This window comes from Cervus canadensis, chromosome X, assembly GCF_019320065.1.
Source record: "Cervus canadensis isolate Bull #8, Minnesota chromosome X, ASM1932006v1, whole genome shotgun sequence".
NCBI lineage: Eukaryota > Metazoa > Chordata > Mammalia > Artiodactyla > Cervidae > Cervus > Cervus canadensis.
Genome location: NC_057419.1, coordinates 48,365,205 through 48,385,888, shown reverse-complemented (window position 1 = coordinate 48,385,888; position 20,684 = coordinate 48,365,205). Strand labels below are relative to the sequence as shown.

The following is a 20,684-nucleotide window of genomic DNA, read 5'->3' as shown; positions in this document are numbered from 1 at the left end:
TGATATCACGCAGTACTTATTTTTCTCTGGTTTCTCTTCCTTGGTATAATATGCTCAAGGTCTATTCATGTTGTCACAGAGAGCTGGATATCATCCTTTCTCATGGCTGCATAGTATTCCATTATGTATACATGCCACATCTTTTTTCCATTCATCTGTTGATAGGCATGTGGCTTATTTTCATATCTTGGCTATAGTTGTTAATTCTGCAATAAACATGGGTGTGCCTATTATCTCTTCAAAATCCTGTTTTCATTTCCTTTGGGTAAATACATGGAAGGGGGGTTATTGGATTATATGATGGATCTATTTTTAATTTTTTTGAGGAACCTTCATATTTTTCCATAGTGGTTGGACTAATTCCCTTTCACCACATCCTCACCAGCATGTGTTGTCTCTGTTTCCTTTGACGACAGGCATTCTAACAGGTATGAGATAACTATTTGTTGTTTTGATCTGGATTTTCCTGCGGAATAGTGAACTGAGCATCTTGTCATGTGCCTCTTGGCCATTTTGATGTATTCTTTGGAAAAATGTCTATCAGATTTTCTGTCCACTTAGTTTGGTATTGTGCTATTGAGTTGAATAAGTTCTTTATGTATTTTGGATATTAATCTCATATCAGCTCTGTGATTCGCAAATATTTGATTATTTGCTGTGAAAAAGTTTTTGAGTTTGATGATTTTGCTTTTGTTGTTTGTCCTTTTGGTGCCATGCCAGAAAAAAAACATCGTTGCCAAGTCTAGTATCAGGAAGCTTATTCCCTATATTTTATTCTAGAAGTTTCATGTTATTCCAGATTCTCCTGGCCTGTAGCTTCTTCTGAGAAACCCACACTAATTCAGCTTCACTGGTGGCTCAGGTGGTAAAGAATCTACCTGCAATGCAGGTAGATCCCTGGTTCGATCCCTGGATTGGAAGATGCCCTGGAGAAGGAAATGGCAACCCATTCCAATATTCTTGCCTGGAGAATCTCATGGACAGAGGAGCCTGGCAGGCTACAGTCCATAGGGACGCAAAATGTCAGACACGACTGAGTATCTAATATACCCTAATATGGGAGGGTGGTCCTTTGTGGGCTACTCTCATCTTTTACCTAGCTGCCTTTGAAATCCTTTTTCATTGCCTTTTGACAGTTTTATTATAATGTGTCCTGGAGAAAGTCTTTTTGCATTGAGATGATAAGGTTCTATTAGCTCCGGGGACTTGTAAATACAGTTCCTTGTCCAGATTTGGGAAGTTGTCAGCTACTATTACTTTAAGCCCTCTGCCTGCTTCTCCCTTTCTTCTTCTTCTGGTATACCCATTAATCTTAACTTTCTCCTTTTTATACTCATTTCTAAATTCCAATCCTCAAGCTTATTTATTCTCTTTCCCATCTGATCTCTATTTCAACTGCTTTCTGATACATTTTTTTCTTATTTCTCAACTCTTTATAGAATCGCAGTCTCTTTGGTGAAATAGTCCTGTTCGTTCATTTTATTCCTGAATTCACAGAAGTGCTGTTTTGATTTCTTTGTTAGATTGCAATATTATATATCTTTGGCCTCAGTTGCTGGAGAACTGTCATCTTTTTGTGATACCATGTTACTATGAGTTTTTTCTTTCATAGTGTTTGAGAGCCTCTGCTGCCTTGTTTGTCATAGGGAGCACCTTTCTTATTTAGGTAAGATTTTGTTTACTTCCTTTCAGATTAGTAGTTAAGAGCCTTCCTTCTGCTTTCCAGAAGGTGGCGCTATAGCAAAAGTTTTAGTCCTTATTAGCGGAATCAACTCCCTACTAGGGTAGGGAGTGTACATAGGGAAAAAAACAATGGTGGGGAAAACTTTTTTAAAAAGGTGGCAGCAGAATGTGAGATGTGTTCATAGTGAGGGCTTTGGATGCCCATGGCCTGGTGGGGGGCATCTTCAAGTACGGGGTGGTGGGCATCTTTTACAGGCATCTCAGGGCAGACAGCAGGAGATACATTCCTCCAGTTCCCTTGGTCTGCCTTCTTCCCTCTCCCTCCCCACAACTGTGGATGTCTCACTTCAGCTCTGCCGGATGTTGCTGAAGAGCAAGGGGAGCCTCCAGCTGTAGCCCCCATGGCCTGTCAGACTTTCCCTCACCCCGTTTCACTTCCTTTGCTAGAGAGGTCACCACTGGTGTTGCCGCTGCTGCTTTTGCAGTTGCCTTTACCTCAGTAGCCTCTTCTGAGCTCCTATCTACTCACTTTCGTGTGCACAGATGGATGGATTTCTTCGCTGGCCTGTGCAGAGGTTCTTTCGTTTATTTATGGATGTCCAACTACAAGTTAGAGGGGAGGAAAGAAAAAGGTAAGATTCACGTACCATGACATACCACAGTGTACTCATTCTTCGAACAGTCTACATCTCATTAGGCAAAATGTCTGGAATAGAATAGAACAGAAGACTTGAAGAAATCTGAGCAGCTCCTTAAAAATCAGCCCATCTTCAAGCCTTGGATCGTTCAGGTATGGGGCACAGGCTGGCTTTAATAGGAGACAGGAGAGCTTTAATGTGGGCTGATACATTTACTGAATTGTGACAAGTGATCTTTTGAAATGGTCATGGCTTCACATACTCGCCATTGGTTAATCTTCCTTTCCCAATCATGTCGTTGACCTTTTATCTGATAGATATATCTGAGGAAGACAGAGGTCAAAGAGCAGCTACTAGGGGAAAAATCATTTGTAAATGAAATATAAACCTATTCACCGGATAGCCATCACTGTCGAATGTTCAAAAGTGTCAAATCTGCTTCTAAGTTTAAACCTCCAGGTTGGAATTTGGACTCTCCGTCATTGATTTAGTTAGTTGTTCAGGAATTGACTGATTGAAATCTTCCCTTCAGTTTCAGAATGTCAGTTTGGATCAGGGTTTGCTTATGAGAGTTGAGAGAGTCCAACTCCTAGTTTTAAAAGTATGGTTTTTCAGGCCTGACCTTAGGCAAATACTTCCCTTGGAAGGCCTCATGAGGGAAAGCTGCTTGCCCACACAGACTGGTGGTGTGAATAATGAATCACAGCCAGTGGCTGGAACTGTAGTCAAGGACGAAGTGTCCTATCACATAAATGACTTCATTCCTAGGTCTCTGAGGCCTTGAGCAGAGGTCTCCACGTTCCTCTCCTGGGGCCTTACAGGAGGAAGGGAGAGAAGCTGGGAGACATTTTTCCTCCAATTCAGGATCCAGTACTTTCCCACTCCTAGCTGCTCGTCCTTCCATGACCCCAGCGTCCATAAAGCTCCCAGAGCTGGGTCTCCCTCAACAGTGTGACAACCTCATGTCTTTGTGACCCACCTGAGCTTTCATCTGGTCAACACTGGTCCACTGGAGAGACTGCAGATGGAAACATAGAAGATGGAAGCTCCAGTTTTAGCTTCTTGCTTATAGCAGCACAGTGACAAAAGTCTTACCTCTTTCATTGCCAGCTTGTTGCTTTAGGGGCTCCTCTGACACTTGAAAGTTCAGCTCTCTCAGCTCAACTGAACTCCTCCTGAGACTAATTTTTCCATTCGTAAAACACCCATAATTGCAGTCTGAAGACCTGTGACTACACTGAGCAAGTATGGCTACTGCTTGGGAAAAAAATGATTTTTAGTGCATTTGCTCTAAAATATTTTATTAGTAAGTTTTATATAAAACAGAAGATACGTACTTGTCACACTGTATAAATGCATGGGAAGCCTGTATATAGTTGTAGTTTCTAGTTTACCAAAGTAACCAGCCATGATGGAATTAAGAGAGTAAGTATATTCAGTTTTTGGTACAAAGTACAAAAAGCAGTGTAAAATTTTTAAGTGCCAAGAAAGCTTATAATAATAAAATAGACTTTAAAAATTACAAATAAAAATCTGTACATCAAGGATATATTTCAGGCCTTTCTGTGCGTGTAGCTCGATGTAGCGAGAAGAGGCACACTGAGAGAAACCACAGCCCATCAGGTGTTACAGGTTTGGCCCATTTCTGCTTGCAGGACCATCTCCTCTTTTCTCAGGGGGAAAGTGTCGATCAGGTTGAAGAGGGCCACAGGCGTCACCAGGGAGACGTAGCGCTCCTTGTCCACGCCATGTTTATCCAGTACCACTATGCTGAAGGAATAGAGTGGAATTCGCAGCAACAGCCTAGGACAAAGAGAAGACTAGGTCAGAATTGTCTTCCCAAGGACTGGTGAACCAACTAGAGTCCTAGAGTGAACCTGTGTGTGCAGAAAGGCTTAATATCACAAAGGACTGAATTATCCTTTAGGTCTTTACCTCTCAAAGTGTGGTACATTGCATGGGAACTTGTTAACAATGGAGAATCCCAGGCACCACCCCCCACCCAACCTACTGAATTAGAAGCTGCATTCACTCGACAGGTTGCGTAGGACAGCTTTAGACTGTAATGGGCAGGAAGACTTTAGACCTGCAATGGTGCTATGTGCCAATAGTTGCTTTAAGGCATGTTCAACAATGCTAACAATTTTTTGTATTATATTGGCGTCAACCCCTATTTGCAGATGAGGTTTGCACAATCATAGATGCACTAGAGCCACTGGTTATCAGCAGGGGTGATTTTGGCCCCCAGGGGACATTAGGTTCTGTATGAACAGCTTTGGTGTTCACCATGTGTGATGGGTGCAACTGGCCTCTAATGGTAGGAAGCCAGGGCTGCTGCCTGCCATCCTACAATGCACAGAACAGCCCACTACTCACGAAAATGTCCACAATGCCGTGGTTGAACAATCCTGGCCTGGTGGTGGTGTAGTTGCCAAGTCTAGGTGAAGCTAATTGAAATTATGTTCCAAACATTCCAGCTGTGGCCCATCTAGCTCACAACTGCATAAGACAGGACAGAACTTGCTCTTCACCCTAGTTTTATTCATTTGGTTGATTAGTTTTTTTTTTTTTAATACATCAAGTAATTTCAAAAAGCATTTGAAGTGGTTTCAAGGGCCTGTTTTTTCTGTTCTACCCCATTAGAATTTCAAATGTATAAAATAATGTATTTCATTAGAAACCTGTTTAGATGAAAAAAGCCAGGGAAAGCAAACAAAGAGATGAGTTTGGGGTGGGGGGACGAGCCCACTCAGCTACACAACAAAATCTGGAGAAGAGACTGTCTCACACACAATCTCAAGATAGAGTATTCTGCCATATGGGTTTAAAGTGACTATTTTTTTCCCGCAAACAAATAGATTAAGGAAAAAAATCATTATTCAAAATCTGAGCTGACTATACTTTATTGTCTTTTTTTTTTTTTGGCTGAGCCATACAGGATCTCCGTTCACCAACCAGGGACTGAACCTGTGCTCCCTGCAGTGGAAGTACAGAGTCCTAACCACTGGACCACCAGGGAAGTCCCTATTCTGGCTTTTAATAGTGAGTTGCAGGAGAGATGAGAATAATTTCTATTTTACCCCAGTGGGAAACTAAATTGTTCATCCACTTGTGTGTGTGTGTGTGTTGCTTAGTCATGTTCGACTATTTGCGGCCCCATGGACTGTGGCCTGCCAGGCTGCTCTGTCCACTTCTAGTGAGTAGAAATAAAAGACAGCATTACCATATCTCCCATGGTTTCTCGTGGTGGTAAGAGGGGAACTTGGGAGTAGATGACCTCAAGAAGTGCATTAATGAGTTTGGGAACATTTAAATCTTGAGCATGAAAGTGATGTTAGAATGGAGAACTAAACTTCTCTGCATCTTTAAAAAGAAGACTAATTAGGGGTTTCCCAGGTGATGCTAGTTGTAAAGAACACACCTGCCAATGCAAGAGATGTAAGAAACACAGGTTCGATCCCTGGGTCAGGAAGATCCCCTGGAGATGGAAATAGCAACCCACTCCAGTTATTCTTGCCTGGACAATTCCATGGACAGAGGAGGCTGGGGGGCTACAGTCCATAGGGTCTCAAAAAGTTGGACACAAGTGATACACACCTACCTGTCTTTATCTCCCCATACATGCACATAGGTATATAGGTACACATAGTAGCTAAATTGCTAACAGTAAAGGGAGATTTAAAAAGAAGAACAGAATAGGAAACAAGAGAGAAGTACGTTTGGAAGGAAAAAGGAACTAGGCACTGTTGTAGGAACTAGGCACTGTTGTGGTGGCTGGAGCTGATGGCAAAGGGTGACCAATATAGAATTGGAGTATTTGCTGTTACAGTACTTAAGTTAGGACAGAAATCCCCCATGGTGCCACCATCTGCTGCTACCACACACTTTCATCCTGTGGGCCTTGTGCCTTGATTGACACAGAATATTAAGAGGGAAAACTGCCATGGGTCAGATCAGCAGGCTACCAACAGGTATAGAAATGCATCCCACCATGGCTAGGAAACCACCGACATTTTGGAGGTAAGACATCCTACAGGATGAGGGATGGTACCAGCAATATTCCAGAGTTACTCAAATATTGGGTTGATATGAATTTCAGAGCAAGTTCTAGAGAACTAGACAAAACACTAAGGGAGGTTTCAGTTCAAAATCCTAGTGTAGGAAGAGTCTGAACTTACCTCTTCCCACTGACACACCAAATCTACATAAGGAGCAGTTTCCCCAGGAAAAAAACCTAAAAACTAGGAGAGTGACTTTTGCATATCAGGAAAATGAGAAGGAAATCACATCAAAGTAGGTATAAAAGGCTGAGAGACAATCTTGGCCAAAACCCCAGCAATATCTCCAGTCACAGCCCCCACCCATGTGTGGGGACCAGCAGTCAGGAGGGCACTCATAACCTGGAGTTTCCCCCTGAGCAGTAGACAGTTCTTCTCCCACAGCAGGTTCTCCAGCATTTAAGACCTGACGCAGAGAGACAACCCCCCAAATACCTCTCCAAACCAGTGGGGCTCATACCCACGAGAGCTGCTGAGCTGTCACAAACTCAAACAGTTCTTGAAGGGAAGACTAATGCACCCCAAGACACAGTGTAGAAGCATCCATTTAAAAGTACCCACACTTTATGTGAATAGGCTCATTTGATAATCTTAAGTAAGCAGACTGAGGGGCCAGGGGTATGTTGGTGTGAGCAATTTTCTTTCTTTCTTTCTTTTTTTTTTTGGTGTGAGCAATTTTCAAACTCCCTCTACTGGGTGAAAGCCAGCAGAAACCATCTCTTACCTCTTTTTCTGGCCGACTGCCACCTCCATGGTCCACCAAGGATAGACATTTTCCTGTGTTCTTTCTGCCTTACTAAAGCCAGCAGGTACCTTCTACCACCCTTCCACCCCCATGACTCTGGTGGCCAACAGGGCCTTTTGCTTGCAGTCCCTCAGGACTGTGTCTGCATACTTCAAAAGCTGCTGCCTGCAGGTCTGCCTTCCAATCTAGGTGCTCACTGATCCTCTCCTTTGGAGCATTATCAAGTCTTGGCACACCCTCAAACATTGGGAACTACTGAAAATAAAATAAGCTCCTTGGACAATCACAAAGGTTTGCGAGAGAAACTAGGGTTCATCTCCTACCTGGGGCCAGTCCTTCAAGACTAGAAGTGCCCGTTGCAACTAATGCATAGAAACCAACAGAGAGCCAACTAAAATGAAGAAACAGAGGAATATATATGTTCTTCTATATAAAAATAGAGAAACATATAGGATAGATAGATAACCAACACGGACCTACTGTATAGCACAGAAATCTCTACTCAATATTCTGTGATAACCTGTATGAGAAAATATTCCTTGAATAAATATATATTTATATTTTTATACATATGTGTAAGTGAATCACTTTTCTGTATACCTGAAACACACAACATTGTAAATCAACTGTATTTTACTAAAATTTAAATATAAAAAAGACAACTGTCACAAAAACTTAGGCCAAATAAAAACTTAGGTTGAAATGGAAGCCAGAAAAAATTAACAAGGTCAAGATGGTAACATCATACCATTACACCAAAAACAAGACCCTTTTCAGTGTGGAGACCTGTGTGGTTGCATAGGTCACACACCCATGAAACTGGTTCTGTGTCTCTTAAGTCCACCAAATCTTTCCTAACAATGAAAACATACTAACCCAACCTTGTGTTCCAGGACAGCACAGTCCAAGAATAGGTAATTACAATTCCAAATGCAAGGAGATTTCTATTACCCAACCTTGTCCTGCCCTCTATACTGTCAGCCATCATTCAAAGCAGCTTCTTTAGTTTTATACCTCTGTTTCTCAGAGCAAGGATGAAAGAAGGAGCTTAATGTTTGGGAAGTCCTAGGTGGTGTAGTGGTTAGGAGTTTGGTTCCCAATGCAGGGGTCATCGGTTTGATTCCAGGAGAGAGGATGGAATTTATACATTTGTAAATGTATATAACCAGCATAGCAACACTTAAATATATATATGTGTATATATATATATGTGTGTGTGTGTGTGTGTGTGTATATATATACAGCAAATATTAACAGACGTAAAAGGAGAAGTACAAGGACCCTGATAGTAGGGGACATTTATATGCAGCTTACAACAATGGACAGATATCCAGACGGAAGCTCAGTAACAGAACAGCCTTAAACACATTAAACTGTGGATTTCATAGAGAAATACACAACATCCCATCCAAAGCAAGAGAATATCTATTCTTCATGTGCATATGGAACATTGTACAGCATAGATCCTTAATCAAGATGATTAAAATCATAGCCAGCATCTTTTTTGATCATAATGTATCAAACTTAGAAAATCAAATATAAGAAGAATAGAAACATTTACAAATAATGTGGCAACTAAACAGTGTTTTAGTGGACAACAAGTGACTCAAATAGAAATAAAATACATTTAGTCAAATGAAAATGGAAATAAAACATTCTATAACTTATGAAATGTAGCAAAAGCAGTTCTGAGAGAGAAGTTCAGGGCAATAAATACTTATCAAAACAAACATCTCAAAAGAAACCTAACTTGACATCTGAAACAACTAGAAAGAACCAAAGTTAGGAAATAATAAGGATCAGAGAAGAAATAAATGGAGAGACAAAAAAGACAATAGAAAAGACCACTGCAACAAGAAGTGGGTCTTTACAAAGGTAAAATTCATAAAACCCTTAATAGACCCACTGGGACAGTTTGGATTCAAACATAAATCAGAAATGAAAGAGGAGACTCATAACTGATACCACAGATATGCAAAGAACAAGAGACTACTGTGAAAATTTATATGCCAAGAAATTTGACAGCCGAGAAGTAGTGGATAAATTCCTAGAAAAATACAACCCTCCAAGACTGAATTATGAACAAATAGAAACTATTAACAAATTACTATTAAGAAGATTGAATCACTAATCAAAAACCTCCCAACAAATAAAAGTCCAGGACCAGATGGTTGCACAACTGAATTCTACCTTCATTCAAAGAAGAAGTAATACTAATTCTTTTCAAACTCTTCCAAAAACTAGGAGAGGAGGTTAAAACTCACTTTATAAGGTCACCATTCTCTGGTAACCCAAACCAGACAAGGACACCAGAAAATTACATGCCAACATCCCTGGTGAACGCAAATGCAAATATACTCAACATTTATAAAACAATTCAACATAAATTTATATTTCCAAGACGCAAAGATGATTCAACATCTACCAATCATCATGTTATGCCATATTAATAAAATGAATGCTAAAAATCATATAATCCCAATAGTTTCAGAAAAAGTATTTGACAAAACTCACCTTCCATTTACGATAAAAACTTTCTAAACAATGTGGGCATAGTGGGAACAAACCTTGACATCATAAAGCCCATATATAAACAAGGCCACAGCTAAGTTTATACTTGATGGTAAAAAGCTAAAAGCTTTTCGTCTAAGATCAGAAACAAGACAAGGATGCCCATTCTTGCCACTTGGATTCAACATGCTATTGTTAGCCCTAGCCAGACTTGGTACACAACAAAAAGAGAAAAAAGACATCCAAATTGGAAAATAAAACTCTCAGTATTTCTGGATTTCATGATGTTATATATAGAAAACCCTAAAGACTCCATCAAAATACTGTTAGATTAATAAACCAAATTCAGTAAAGCTTCTGGATACAAAATGGATATACGAAAATCTCAGGCATTTCTATACACTAATAAGAAATCTTAAAGTCTTTCCAACAGTAGATATGGTGGTCATTTGATATAAATTGCCCATCCTCATCCAGTTTAGATCACTGATTCCTAAAAAGTTGATGTGCAGTCTTGCCACCTCCTGTTTGACCACGTTAAATTTACGACGATTCATGGAACTAACATTCCAGGTTCCTATGCAATATGGTTCTTTACTGCATCCGACTTTACTTTCAGCCCCAGACACATCCACAACTGGGCATTGTTTCCACTTTGGCTCAGCCTTTTAATTTCTTCTAGAGCTATTTCTCCGCTTTTCTCCAGTAGTATATTGTACGAAAATCAAGACAAAGAACTGACTGTGGCTCAGATCATGAGTTGCTTACTGCAAAATACAGACTTAAATTGAAGAAAGACAGGAAAACCACTAGGCCATTCAGGTATGACCTAAATCAAATCCCTTACAGTGGAAGTGACAGATTCAAGGGATTAGATCTGGTAGACAGATTGCCTGAAGAACTGTGAATGGATGTTCATAACATTGTACACGAGGCAGTGACCAAAACTATCCTCCAGTAAAGATATGTAACAAGGCAAAATGGTCTCATGAGGAGGCCTTAAAAATAGCTTTGAAAGGAAGACAAGCAAAAGGCAAAGGAGAAAATGAACGATATACCCATCTGAAAGCAGAGCTCCAAATAATAGTTAGGAGAGATTAAAAAAAAAAAAAAACCTTCTTAAACTAACACTGCAAAGAAATACAGGAAAAGAATAGAGCAGGAAAGACTAGAGATCTCTTCAAGAAAATTAGAGATACCAGGGGAACATTTCATACAAAGATGGGCACAATAAAGGACAGAAACGGTATGGACATTAGAGAAGCAGAAAATATTAAGAAGAGATGGCAAGGATACACAGAAGAACTGTACAAAAAAGGTCTTAATGACCCAGATAACCACAAGGGTGTGATCACTTACCCTAGAGCCAGACATCCTGGACTGTGAAGTCCAGTGGGCTGTTGGAATCATTACTACGAATAAAGCTAGTGGATGTGATGGAATTCCAGTTGAGCTATTTCAAATGATGATGCTGTGAAAGTGCCGCACTCAATATGCCAGCAAATTTGGAAAACTCAGCAGTGATCATAGGACTGCAAAAGGTCAGTTTTCCTTCTAATCCAAAATTTGGGCAATGCCAAAGAATGTTCAAACTACCGTCCAACTGCACTCGTTTCATATGCTAGCAAGATAATGCTGAAAATCCTTCAAGCTAGGCTGCCACAGTATGTGAACCATGAACTTCCAGACATAGAAGCTTTCTTTAGAAAACAAAGAGGACAAGATATCAAATTTCCAACATCTCTTGGATCATACAAAAACCAAGGGGATTCAAGAAAAACATCTACTTTTGCTTCATTGACTATTCTAAGCCTTTGACTGTGTGGATCACAACAAACTGGGGGAAAATTCTCAGAGAGATGGGAATACCAGATCATTGTGCCTGCCTCCTGAGAAACCTGTATGCAGGTCAAGAAGCAATGATTAGAACCAGACATGGAACAATGGACTGGTTCAAAATTGGAAAGGAATACATCAAGGCTATATATTGTCACTCTGCTTATTTAACTTCTATGCAGAGTACATCATGCAAAATGCCCGGCTAGATGAAGCTCAAGCTGATATCGAGATTGCCACGAGAAAGATCAATAACCTGAGGTAACACCACCCTAATGTCAGAAAGCAAAGAGGAACTAAAGAGACTGGCTGACAGTGAAAGAGGAGAGTGAAAAAGCTGGGTTAAAATTCAACATTCAAAAAACTAAGATCCTGGCATTTGGTCCCATCACTTCATGGCAAATAGAAGGGGAAAAAGTAGAAACAGTGACAGACTTTATTTTCTTGGGCTCCAAAATAACTGTGTATGGTGACTGCAGCCTCAAAAATCAAATACGCTTGCTCCTTGGGAAAAAAAAAAAGCTATGACAAACCGAGACAGCGTATTAAAAAGCAGAGACATCATTTTGCCGACAAAGGTTCATTTAGTGAAAGCTATCACTTTTCCAGTAATCATGTATGGATGTGAGAGGTGGACCATAAAGAAGGTTGATCGAAGAAGAACTGATGCTTTGGAAGTGTGGTGGTGGAGACTCTTGAGAGCCCTTGGACAGCAAAGAGGTCAAACCAGTCAATCCTAAAGGAAATCAATCCTGAATATTTATTGGAAGGACTGATGCTAAAGCTGAAGCTCCAATACTGTGGCCACCAGATGGAAAGAATCACCTCTTTGGAAAAGACCCTGAAGCTGGGAAAGATTGAGGAAAGAAGGAGAATGGGGTGACAGATGATGAAATGGTTGGATGGCATCACTGACCCAATGGATGTGAGTTTGAGCAAATCTGGGAAAGAGTGAAAGACGGAGAAGCCGGGCATGCTGCAGTCAATGGGGGTCACAACGATTTGGACACGAGTGAGAGAATGAAGAACAACAAGAATAATAAAGTACCAGAAATAGAAAAATCACTTTTCTAGTTGTATGAAAATCAATAAATACCTAGAGTAAACTTTACCAAGAATCTGAAGGACCTGTACATTGAAAACAATAGACATTCCATTTCAAAACTATGAAGCCTTTGGTAAAAGCACAGGCAGTGGTTCACTCACTGTGATCCCCAGACCAGCAGCATCAGCAACACCTGGAAACTTCCTAGAAATGCAAATGCAAGTTCTCAGGCCCCACCATAGACCTAGCCCATCGAAAACTCTGGGGCAGGGGCCCCACACTGTTTTAACAGCTCTCCTGGAGATTCTGAGATAGGGCAAAGCTTGAGAACCACTGTATAATTCCTTTATATTGTTACTTTTTACACCATCATAATTAGCCTACAGAGGTCTTACAGTAGCCCCAACAGATACAACCTGAATGAGATGTTTTCTTAAATCATATTTTTCTATCCTTCAAATTTAAACAATTTAAAATCACATCAAGATTTTACAAAGATTCTCTCTATATATCTGCAATCCAGAAAAAAAACCCTTTAGTAAATTCTACAACAGGTTTTTTAAAAAAAATCATTGAAGTCTTCAAGTTATCATTTCAACTTTTGATAATTTTGCTTGGGATGTGTTATTATATGGAAAGATTTCCTCAAGCTGTCATTTGCAAATACATAGTCTAAGATACTGCAAATATATTAAAAGTAGCAAAAATACAATAAACACAAATAAAAAGATGGAAAATAAAAAAAAATCATTGACACTTCTAAATGAGCAATAGCTTCATGAAACCTACTGGGAAAATTGTTAATAAAATGTCAACAATAAGATGTCAACAATCTTCTCAGGTTTCTTATCTTTAAATTGGACTGTTGGTAATTACAAATATATTCTTAAAGGATACTGTCACCCCTGCAAATAGTAAAGCTGATTCCATTTAGAGTCATTTACTTACTTAGCACCAACATGGCACCAGGCACTGTGCTAGGTACTAGATGCTAATGCAGGAGGACAAATAATGAATAAATAAAAGGTTATGAGTGTTCGCAGGCTTCTCCTCCAACTAAAGAGAATTCAGGCCTATTTATTGTTCCATATCCCTGGCTTTCTGAGTTTTTGATCCTGGCGTGGATGGTGCAGACTCTCTGTCAAAGCGTGGTGGGTCAAAAGGCAGATGGAATGCCGCAGAGCAACTAAGCCTGTGTGTCACAACTACTGAGCCTGTGCTCCACAGCCCAGGAACCTCAACTATTGAACCTGTGTTCTGTAACTACTGAAGCCTGCCAACCATAGAGTGTGTGCTCCAAAACAAAAGAAGCCACTGGAATGAGAACCTTATGCACCACAACTAGAGAGTACCCCCTACTCACTGCAAGTAGAGAACACCCACAGAGCAATGAAGCACCAGTGCAACAAAAGATAAAAACATTTTTAAAAACTAAAACTGAACAATAGCAACAATGGATCCAGCAATCCCAGTCCTGGGCATACATGTGCAGTAAACCATAATTCAAAAAGATATGTGCATGCCAATGTTCATAGCAGCACTATTTACAATAGCCAGGACATGAAAGTAACCACATCTCCATCGACAGAGGAATACATAAAGATGTGTGTGTGTGCATACATACACACACATGTGCCACATAAAAATATCGAGCCATAAAAAAAGGAATGAAATAATGTCACTGGTAACAACATGGATGGGCCAAAATATTGCCATAGTAAATCAAGCAAGTCAGACAAAGACAAATATATCATTGACATGTAGAATCTAAATTTTAAAAAATGATACAAATGAAGTTATTTACAACATAGAAATAGACTTGCAGATATGGAAAACAAACATGGTTACCAAAGGGGAAACATGGAGGGGGGAGGCATAAATGAAGAGCTTTGGATTTATATATATACACTACTATATATTCTATTGATAACCAAGAAGAACCTATGTATAGCACAGGGAAATCTACTCAATATTCTGTGATAACCTATATGAAAAAACCATCTAAAAAAGAATGAATATATGTATAACTGAATCACTTTGCTGTATACCTAACAAAACACTGTAAAGCAACTCTGCTACAATAAGACAAAAAAGAAATCATTCATGTACATGTTCACAGAAGCACTATTTACAACAGCCAAGACATGGAAGCAACCTAAGTGTTCGTCAACAAATGAATGCATAAAGAAGATGGAGAATATATACACAATGGAAGATTACTTAACTATAAAAAAAGAATGCCATTTGAAACATGAATGGAATTAGAAATTATTATATCAAGTGAAGAAAGACAAAGGACAAATATCCTGTAACATCACTTATATGTGGAATCTAAAAAAAATGATTTAAATGAACTTGTTTTGTTTTTGAAGTCCCATTTATTATCTTTTAATCCTGTGTATCTCTTAATTAGTTATTATAGTTATTTTACTACTTTTGTCTTTAAACCTTTATACTAGTTTTATATATCCACTACTGTTACTAATATGTCTACAATTTAAAAACTTTAAAAATACTATTTTAACAATTGTAAAATGTAAGTGGTTAATTTCAATTTTGTTTGAGGTGTGCAACAAAGTGAGGATTATATATAAATATGCATATTGTTTATCAGATTCTTTTCCACTATAGGTTACTGAATATACAGTGCTATACAGGAGGTCTTTGTAACTTCTCTTTTATACTAGTGTGTATATGTTAACCCGAAATTCCTAATTTTTTCCACTCTCCCTCAATCCCCTACTATCCTCTTTGGTAACCATAAGTTTGTTTTCTATGACTATGAGTCTATTTTTCTTTTGTGGTCCTTTAGAATGTATTCAAACTTAAGTTGTTTTCAAAATAAAAAAAATGATAAACATAAGTTATATACAAACCTCATGTTGACCAGAAACCAGGAAACTACAGTAGATACACAAACAATAACAAGAAAGGAATCTAAGCATACTGCTGGTTCTTTAAATCACACAAAGATAACAAGAGAAGAATGTAACAGAGGAGCTATAAAACAGACGTAAAACAATTACGAAAATGTCAGTAAGATTATACCTATCAATAATTTAAGTGGACTAAATTATCTAATCAAAAGAAAGGGTAGCTGAATGGCAGGGGGTTAAGACCTATCTATATGCTGCCTACAAGGGACTGAATTCAGATGTGAAGGCACACAAAAGCTGAACGTGAAGGAATGGACAAATATATTCTATGCAAGCGCAAACCAAAAGCTGGATAACTTTTCTTGTATCAGACAAAATAGACTTTAACATAAGACTATTATCAGCTAAAGAAGGGCAATACATAATGATAAAGTCTGCAATCCAGAAAGAAGATACAATGGTTGTAAATATATATAGAGATAGATGTATATCTATATATATAAACAGCATAGAAGCACTTAAACATACAAGGCAAATATTAACACATTAACAGACCTAAAAGGAGAAATACGAGGACAATAATATCCAGCTTACAACAATGGATAGATCATCTAAACAGAAGTTCAATAACAAAACGGCCTTAAACACATTAAACTGTGGATTTAATAGAGAAATACAGAACATCCCATCCAAAGCAACAGAATATATATTCCTCATGTGCACACAGAACATTCTCTAGGATAGATCATGTTAGGCCATAAACCAAGCCTTCATCAACTCAAGATGGCTGAAATCATATGATCTTTTTAGACCATAATGTATCAAACTTAGAAATCAAATATAAGAAGAAAAGTAGAAACATTTACAAATAATATGGCAATTAAACTGTGTTACTGGATGAGTGACTCAAAGAGAAATAAAAAAATACATTCAGTAAAATGGAAATAAAAAATTCTAAGTATTAATCAAGGCAAATTGGAAGTGGTCAACAGGAGATAGAAAAAGTGAACATTGACATTTTAAGAATCAGCAAACTAAAATGGACTGAAATGTGTGAATTTAACTTAGATGACCATTTTATCTACTACTGTGGGCAAGAATCCCTGAGAAGAAATGGAGTAGCCATCATAGTCAACAAAAGAGTCCAAAATGCAGTACTTGGATGCAATCTCAAAAACAACAGAATGATCTCTGTTGGTTTCCAAGGCAAACCATTCAATATCACAGCAATCCAAGTCTATGCCCCGACCAGTAATGAATGCTAAAGAAGTTGAATGGTTCTATGAAGACCTACAAGACCTTCTAGAACTAACACCCAAAAAAGATGTCCTTTTCATTATAAGGGAATGGAATGCAAAAGTAGGAAGTCAAGAAACACCTTGAGTAACAGGCAAATTTGGCCTTGGAGTACAGAATGAAGCAGGCAAAGGCTAATAGAGTACTACATTTTGGACACTTTTGTTGACTATGAGGGCTACGCCATTTCCTTAAGGGAGTCTTACCCACAGTAAGATATAATCATTATTCTGAATTAAATTCACCCACTCTCATGCATTTTAGTTCACTGAGTCCTAAAATGTCGATGTTCACTCTTGCCATCTCCTGTTTGACTACCTCCAATTTACCTTGATTCATGGATCTACCATTCCAAGTTCCTATGCAATATGGTTTTTTACAGTATCTGACTTTACTTTCACCACCAGACACATGCACAACTGGGCATCATTTCTGGTTTGGTTCAGCCTTTTCATTCTTTCTGGAGGCATTTCTCCACTCTTCTACAGTAGTATATTGGACAAATACAAGTCCAGGAGCTGACTGTGACTCAGATAATGAGCTCCTTATTGTAAAATTCAGACTTAAATTGAAGAAAGCAGGAAAAACCAATTTAGGTCATTTAGGTATGACCTAAATCAAATCCCTTATCATTATACAGGGATTATCAAATCCTTTGAATAGATTCAAGGGATTAGATCTGATAGAGTGACAGAAGATCTATGGATAGAGGTTCGAAACATGGTGTAGGAGGTGGTGGCCAAAAGCATCCCCAAGAAAAAGAAATGCAACAAGGCAAAAGGATTGTGTGGGGAGGCCTTACAAATAGCTGAGGAAAGAAGAGAAGCAAAAGGCAAAGGAGAAAACAAAGATATACCCATCTGAATGCAGACTTGCAAAGAATAGCAAGGAGAGATAAGAAACCTTTATTAAATGAACAATGCAAAGAAATAAAGGAAAACAATAGAATGGGAAAGACTAGAGATCTCTTGAAGAAAATTACAGATATCAAGGGAATATTTCCTGCAAAAATGGGCACAATTAGGACAGAAACAATATGACTCTAACAGAAGCAGAAGACAGTAAGAAGAGGTGGCAAGAATACACAGAAGAACTGTACAAAAAAGGTCTTAATGACCTGAATAACCAAGATGGTGAGCTCACTCACTCACTCAGAGCCCAGGGTCTTAGGAAGCATTACTACAAGCAAAGCTGGTAGAGGTGATGGAATTAGAGCTGAGCTATTACAAATGCTAAAAGAGGAAGCTGTCAAAGTGCTGCACTCAATAAGCCAGGAAATTTGGAAAACTAGCAGTGGCCACAGGAATAAAAAATGTCAGTTTTCATTCCATTCCCAAAGAAAGGCAATGCCAAAGAAAGTTCAAACTACTGAACAATTGTGCTCGTTTCTCATGCTGGCAAGTAAATATTCAAAATTCTTCAAGCTAGGCTTCAATAGCACGTGAATGGAGAACTGCCAGAACTGCATTTAGAAAAGGAAAAGGAACTAGAGATCAACTTGCCAATATCCGTTGGATCATAGAAAAAGAAAGGGAATTCCACAAAAATATCTACATCTGCATCATTGACTATGCTAAAGCCTTTGACTATCTGAATCACAAAACTGGAAAGTTCTGAAAGAGGTGGCAATAACAGACCACCTTACCTGCATCCTGAGAAATCTGTATGCTGGTCAAGAAGCAACAGTTAGAATCTGACATGCAAAAACAGACTGGTTCAAAATTGGACAAGAAGAAAGTCAAGGCTCTATATTGTCACCGTGCTTAACTTCTATACAGAGTACAATATGCAAAAGCCGGGCTCGTTGAAGCACAATCTAGAATCAATATTGCCGGGAGTAATATTAATAACGAAAATACACAGAAGACACCACTCTTAGGAACTAAAGAGCCTCTTGAAGAAGGTGAAGGAGGAGAGTGAAAAACCTGACTTAAAACCTGACATTCAAAAAACTAAGATCATGGCATCCAGTCATATGACTTCATGGCAATTAGTTGGGGAAAAAATGGAAACAGTGACAGACTTTATTTTATTGGGCTCCAAAATCACTGTGGATGGTGACTGCAGCCATGGAATTAAAAGACGCTTGCTCTTTGGAAGAAAAGCCATGACAAACCTAGACAGCATATTAAAAAACAGAGATATCAAAGCTATGGTTTTTCTAGTAGTCATGTACGGATGTGACAGTTGGACCATGAAGAAGACTAAGCACAGAAGAATCGGTGCTGGAGAAGACTCTTGAGAGTCTCTTGGACAACAAAGAGATCAAACCAGTCAATCCTAAAGGAAATCAATCCTGAATATTCATTGGAAGCTTCAGCAACATGCTGAAGCTGGTGTTCCAACGCTTTGGCCACCTGATGCAAAGAGCTGACCCACTGGAAAAGACCTTGATGTTGGGAAGTATTAAGGGCAGGAGAAGGAGGCAACAGAGGATGATGGCTGGATGGCATCACCAGCTCAATGGACATTAGTTTGAGCAAACTCTGGGAGATGGTGAAGGACAGGGAAGTCTGGTGTCCTGCCATTCATGCAGTTGCAAAGTGTCAGACATGACTGAGTGACTGAACAACAATAATAAGAAAGCATCAGAAATAGAAAAATCACTTTTATAATTCTATGAATATGAATAAATACCTAGGAGTAAACTTAACCAAGAAGTTGAAAGAACTGTACATTGAAAACAATAGGACATTTCATTTCAAAACTGTGACCCCTTTGGTAAAGGCACAAGGCAGTGGTTCACTCACTGTGATCCCCAGACCAGTGGCATCAGCGACAACTGGAAACTAGATAGGAATGTAAGTTTTCACACCCCACCACAGACCAAGTAAGTCAGAAACTCTGGGAGTGGGGCCCTGCACTCTGTTTAATAGCCCTCCCGGAGATTCTGAGGCAGGATAAAGCTTGATAAGCACTGCATAATTCAGTTATGCTGCTTATTGATTGTTTAAATCATCATCATTAGCCTACAGAGGTTTTCAATAGCTCCAACATGTTTTCGTAAATCAGATTTTTTTAATCCTTCAAATTTAAACAATTTAAAAATCATCAAGATATTATACAGATTTTCTCAACATATCTGCAATTCAGAAAAAAACCCTTTAGTAAATTATGCAAGCGGATTTTTAAAGAATCATTGACACAGCATATGAGCAGTTAGTGCTAAATGAGCAATAGATTCATAAAACCTAATGTGAGAATTTTTTTTTTTTACTGTGAGAATTTTCAATAAAAAATTTTCAGATCTCAACAGTCCTCTCAAGTTTTCTTAATTGAAGTGTTAGTAATTTTAAATACACTCTTAAGGCTACTATCACCCATGGAAATAGTAAAGCTGATTCCATTTAGAGTCATTTACTTACTTAGCACCAACATGGCAGCAGGCACTGTGCTAGTTACCAGGTAGCAAATGTTGATCTAGTATTGATCTCAAAAGTGTCACCCCTAGGGAGGTACTAGAGGCAAAAGCAGCAGAACAAAAAATGAATAAATGAAAGCTTATGCATGTTCGCAGGCTTCTCCTTCATCCAGTTAAAGAGAATTCAGGCCTATTTATCATTTTCCATCCCTGGCCTTCTGAGTTTTTGATCCTGGTGCGGATGGGGTAGACTCTCTGCAAGGAGACAGGTATAAATCAAACATGTGGGTCAAAAGACAGATGGAATGCCGCTGAGCAACTAAGCCCAAGTGCCACAACTATTGAGCCTGTGCTCCAGAGCCCAGGAACCTCAACTATTGAACCCATATGCCACAACTACTGAAGCCTGCCCACCCTACAGCCTGTGCTCCACAACACGAGAAGCCACTGTAATGAGAAGCCTCTACACCAAAATGTTGCCCCCCCCACCCCCCGCCTCACTGCAACTAGGGAAGGCCAGGGCAGTAATGAAGAGTCACTGCAACCAAAAGTAAAATAAATAAAATTTTAAAACCTAAAAATAAAACTAACATATGAACCAGCAATCTCACTCCTGGACATTCATCTGGAGAAAA

At 38.9% G+C, this 20,684-nt stretch overlaps 2 protein-coding genes across 3 annotated transcripts in view; one reads left to right on the top strand and one right to left on the bottom strand.

Moving 5' to 3' along the window:
• The window catches only part of SYTL5 (synaptotagmin like 5), a 170,457-nt gene extending 168,146 nt beyond the window's left edge, over positions 1–2,311 (top strand). The window contains exon 20 of the mRNA XM_043458058.1: positions 2,227–2,311. The gene's annotated coding sequence lies outside the window, so the exon portion shown is untranslated. The remainder of the gene's footprint in view (positions 1–2,226) is intronic.
• Positions 2,312–3,605: 1,294 nt separating this feature from the next.
• The window catches only part of SRPX (sushi repeat containing protein X-linked), a 138,798-nt gene continuing 121,719 nt past the window's right edge, over positions 3,606–20,684 (bottom strand). For both annotated transcript variants that reach the window (XM_043458060.1, XM_043458062.1), the window contains one exon: positions 3,606–4,124. In XM_043458060.1, the coding sequence (XP_043313995.1) occupies positions 3,941–4,124 (184 nt within the window). In that variant the 3' untranslated portion in view covers positions 3,606–3,940. The remainder of the gene's footprint in view (positions 4,125–20,684) is intronic.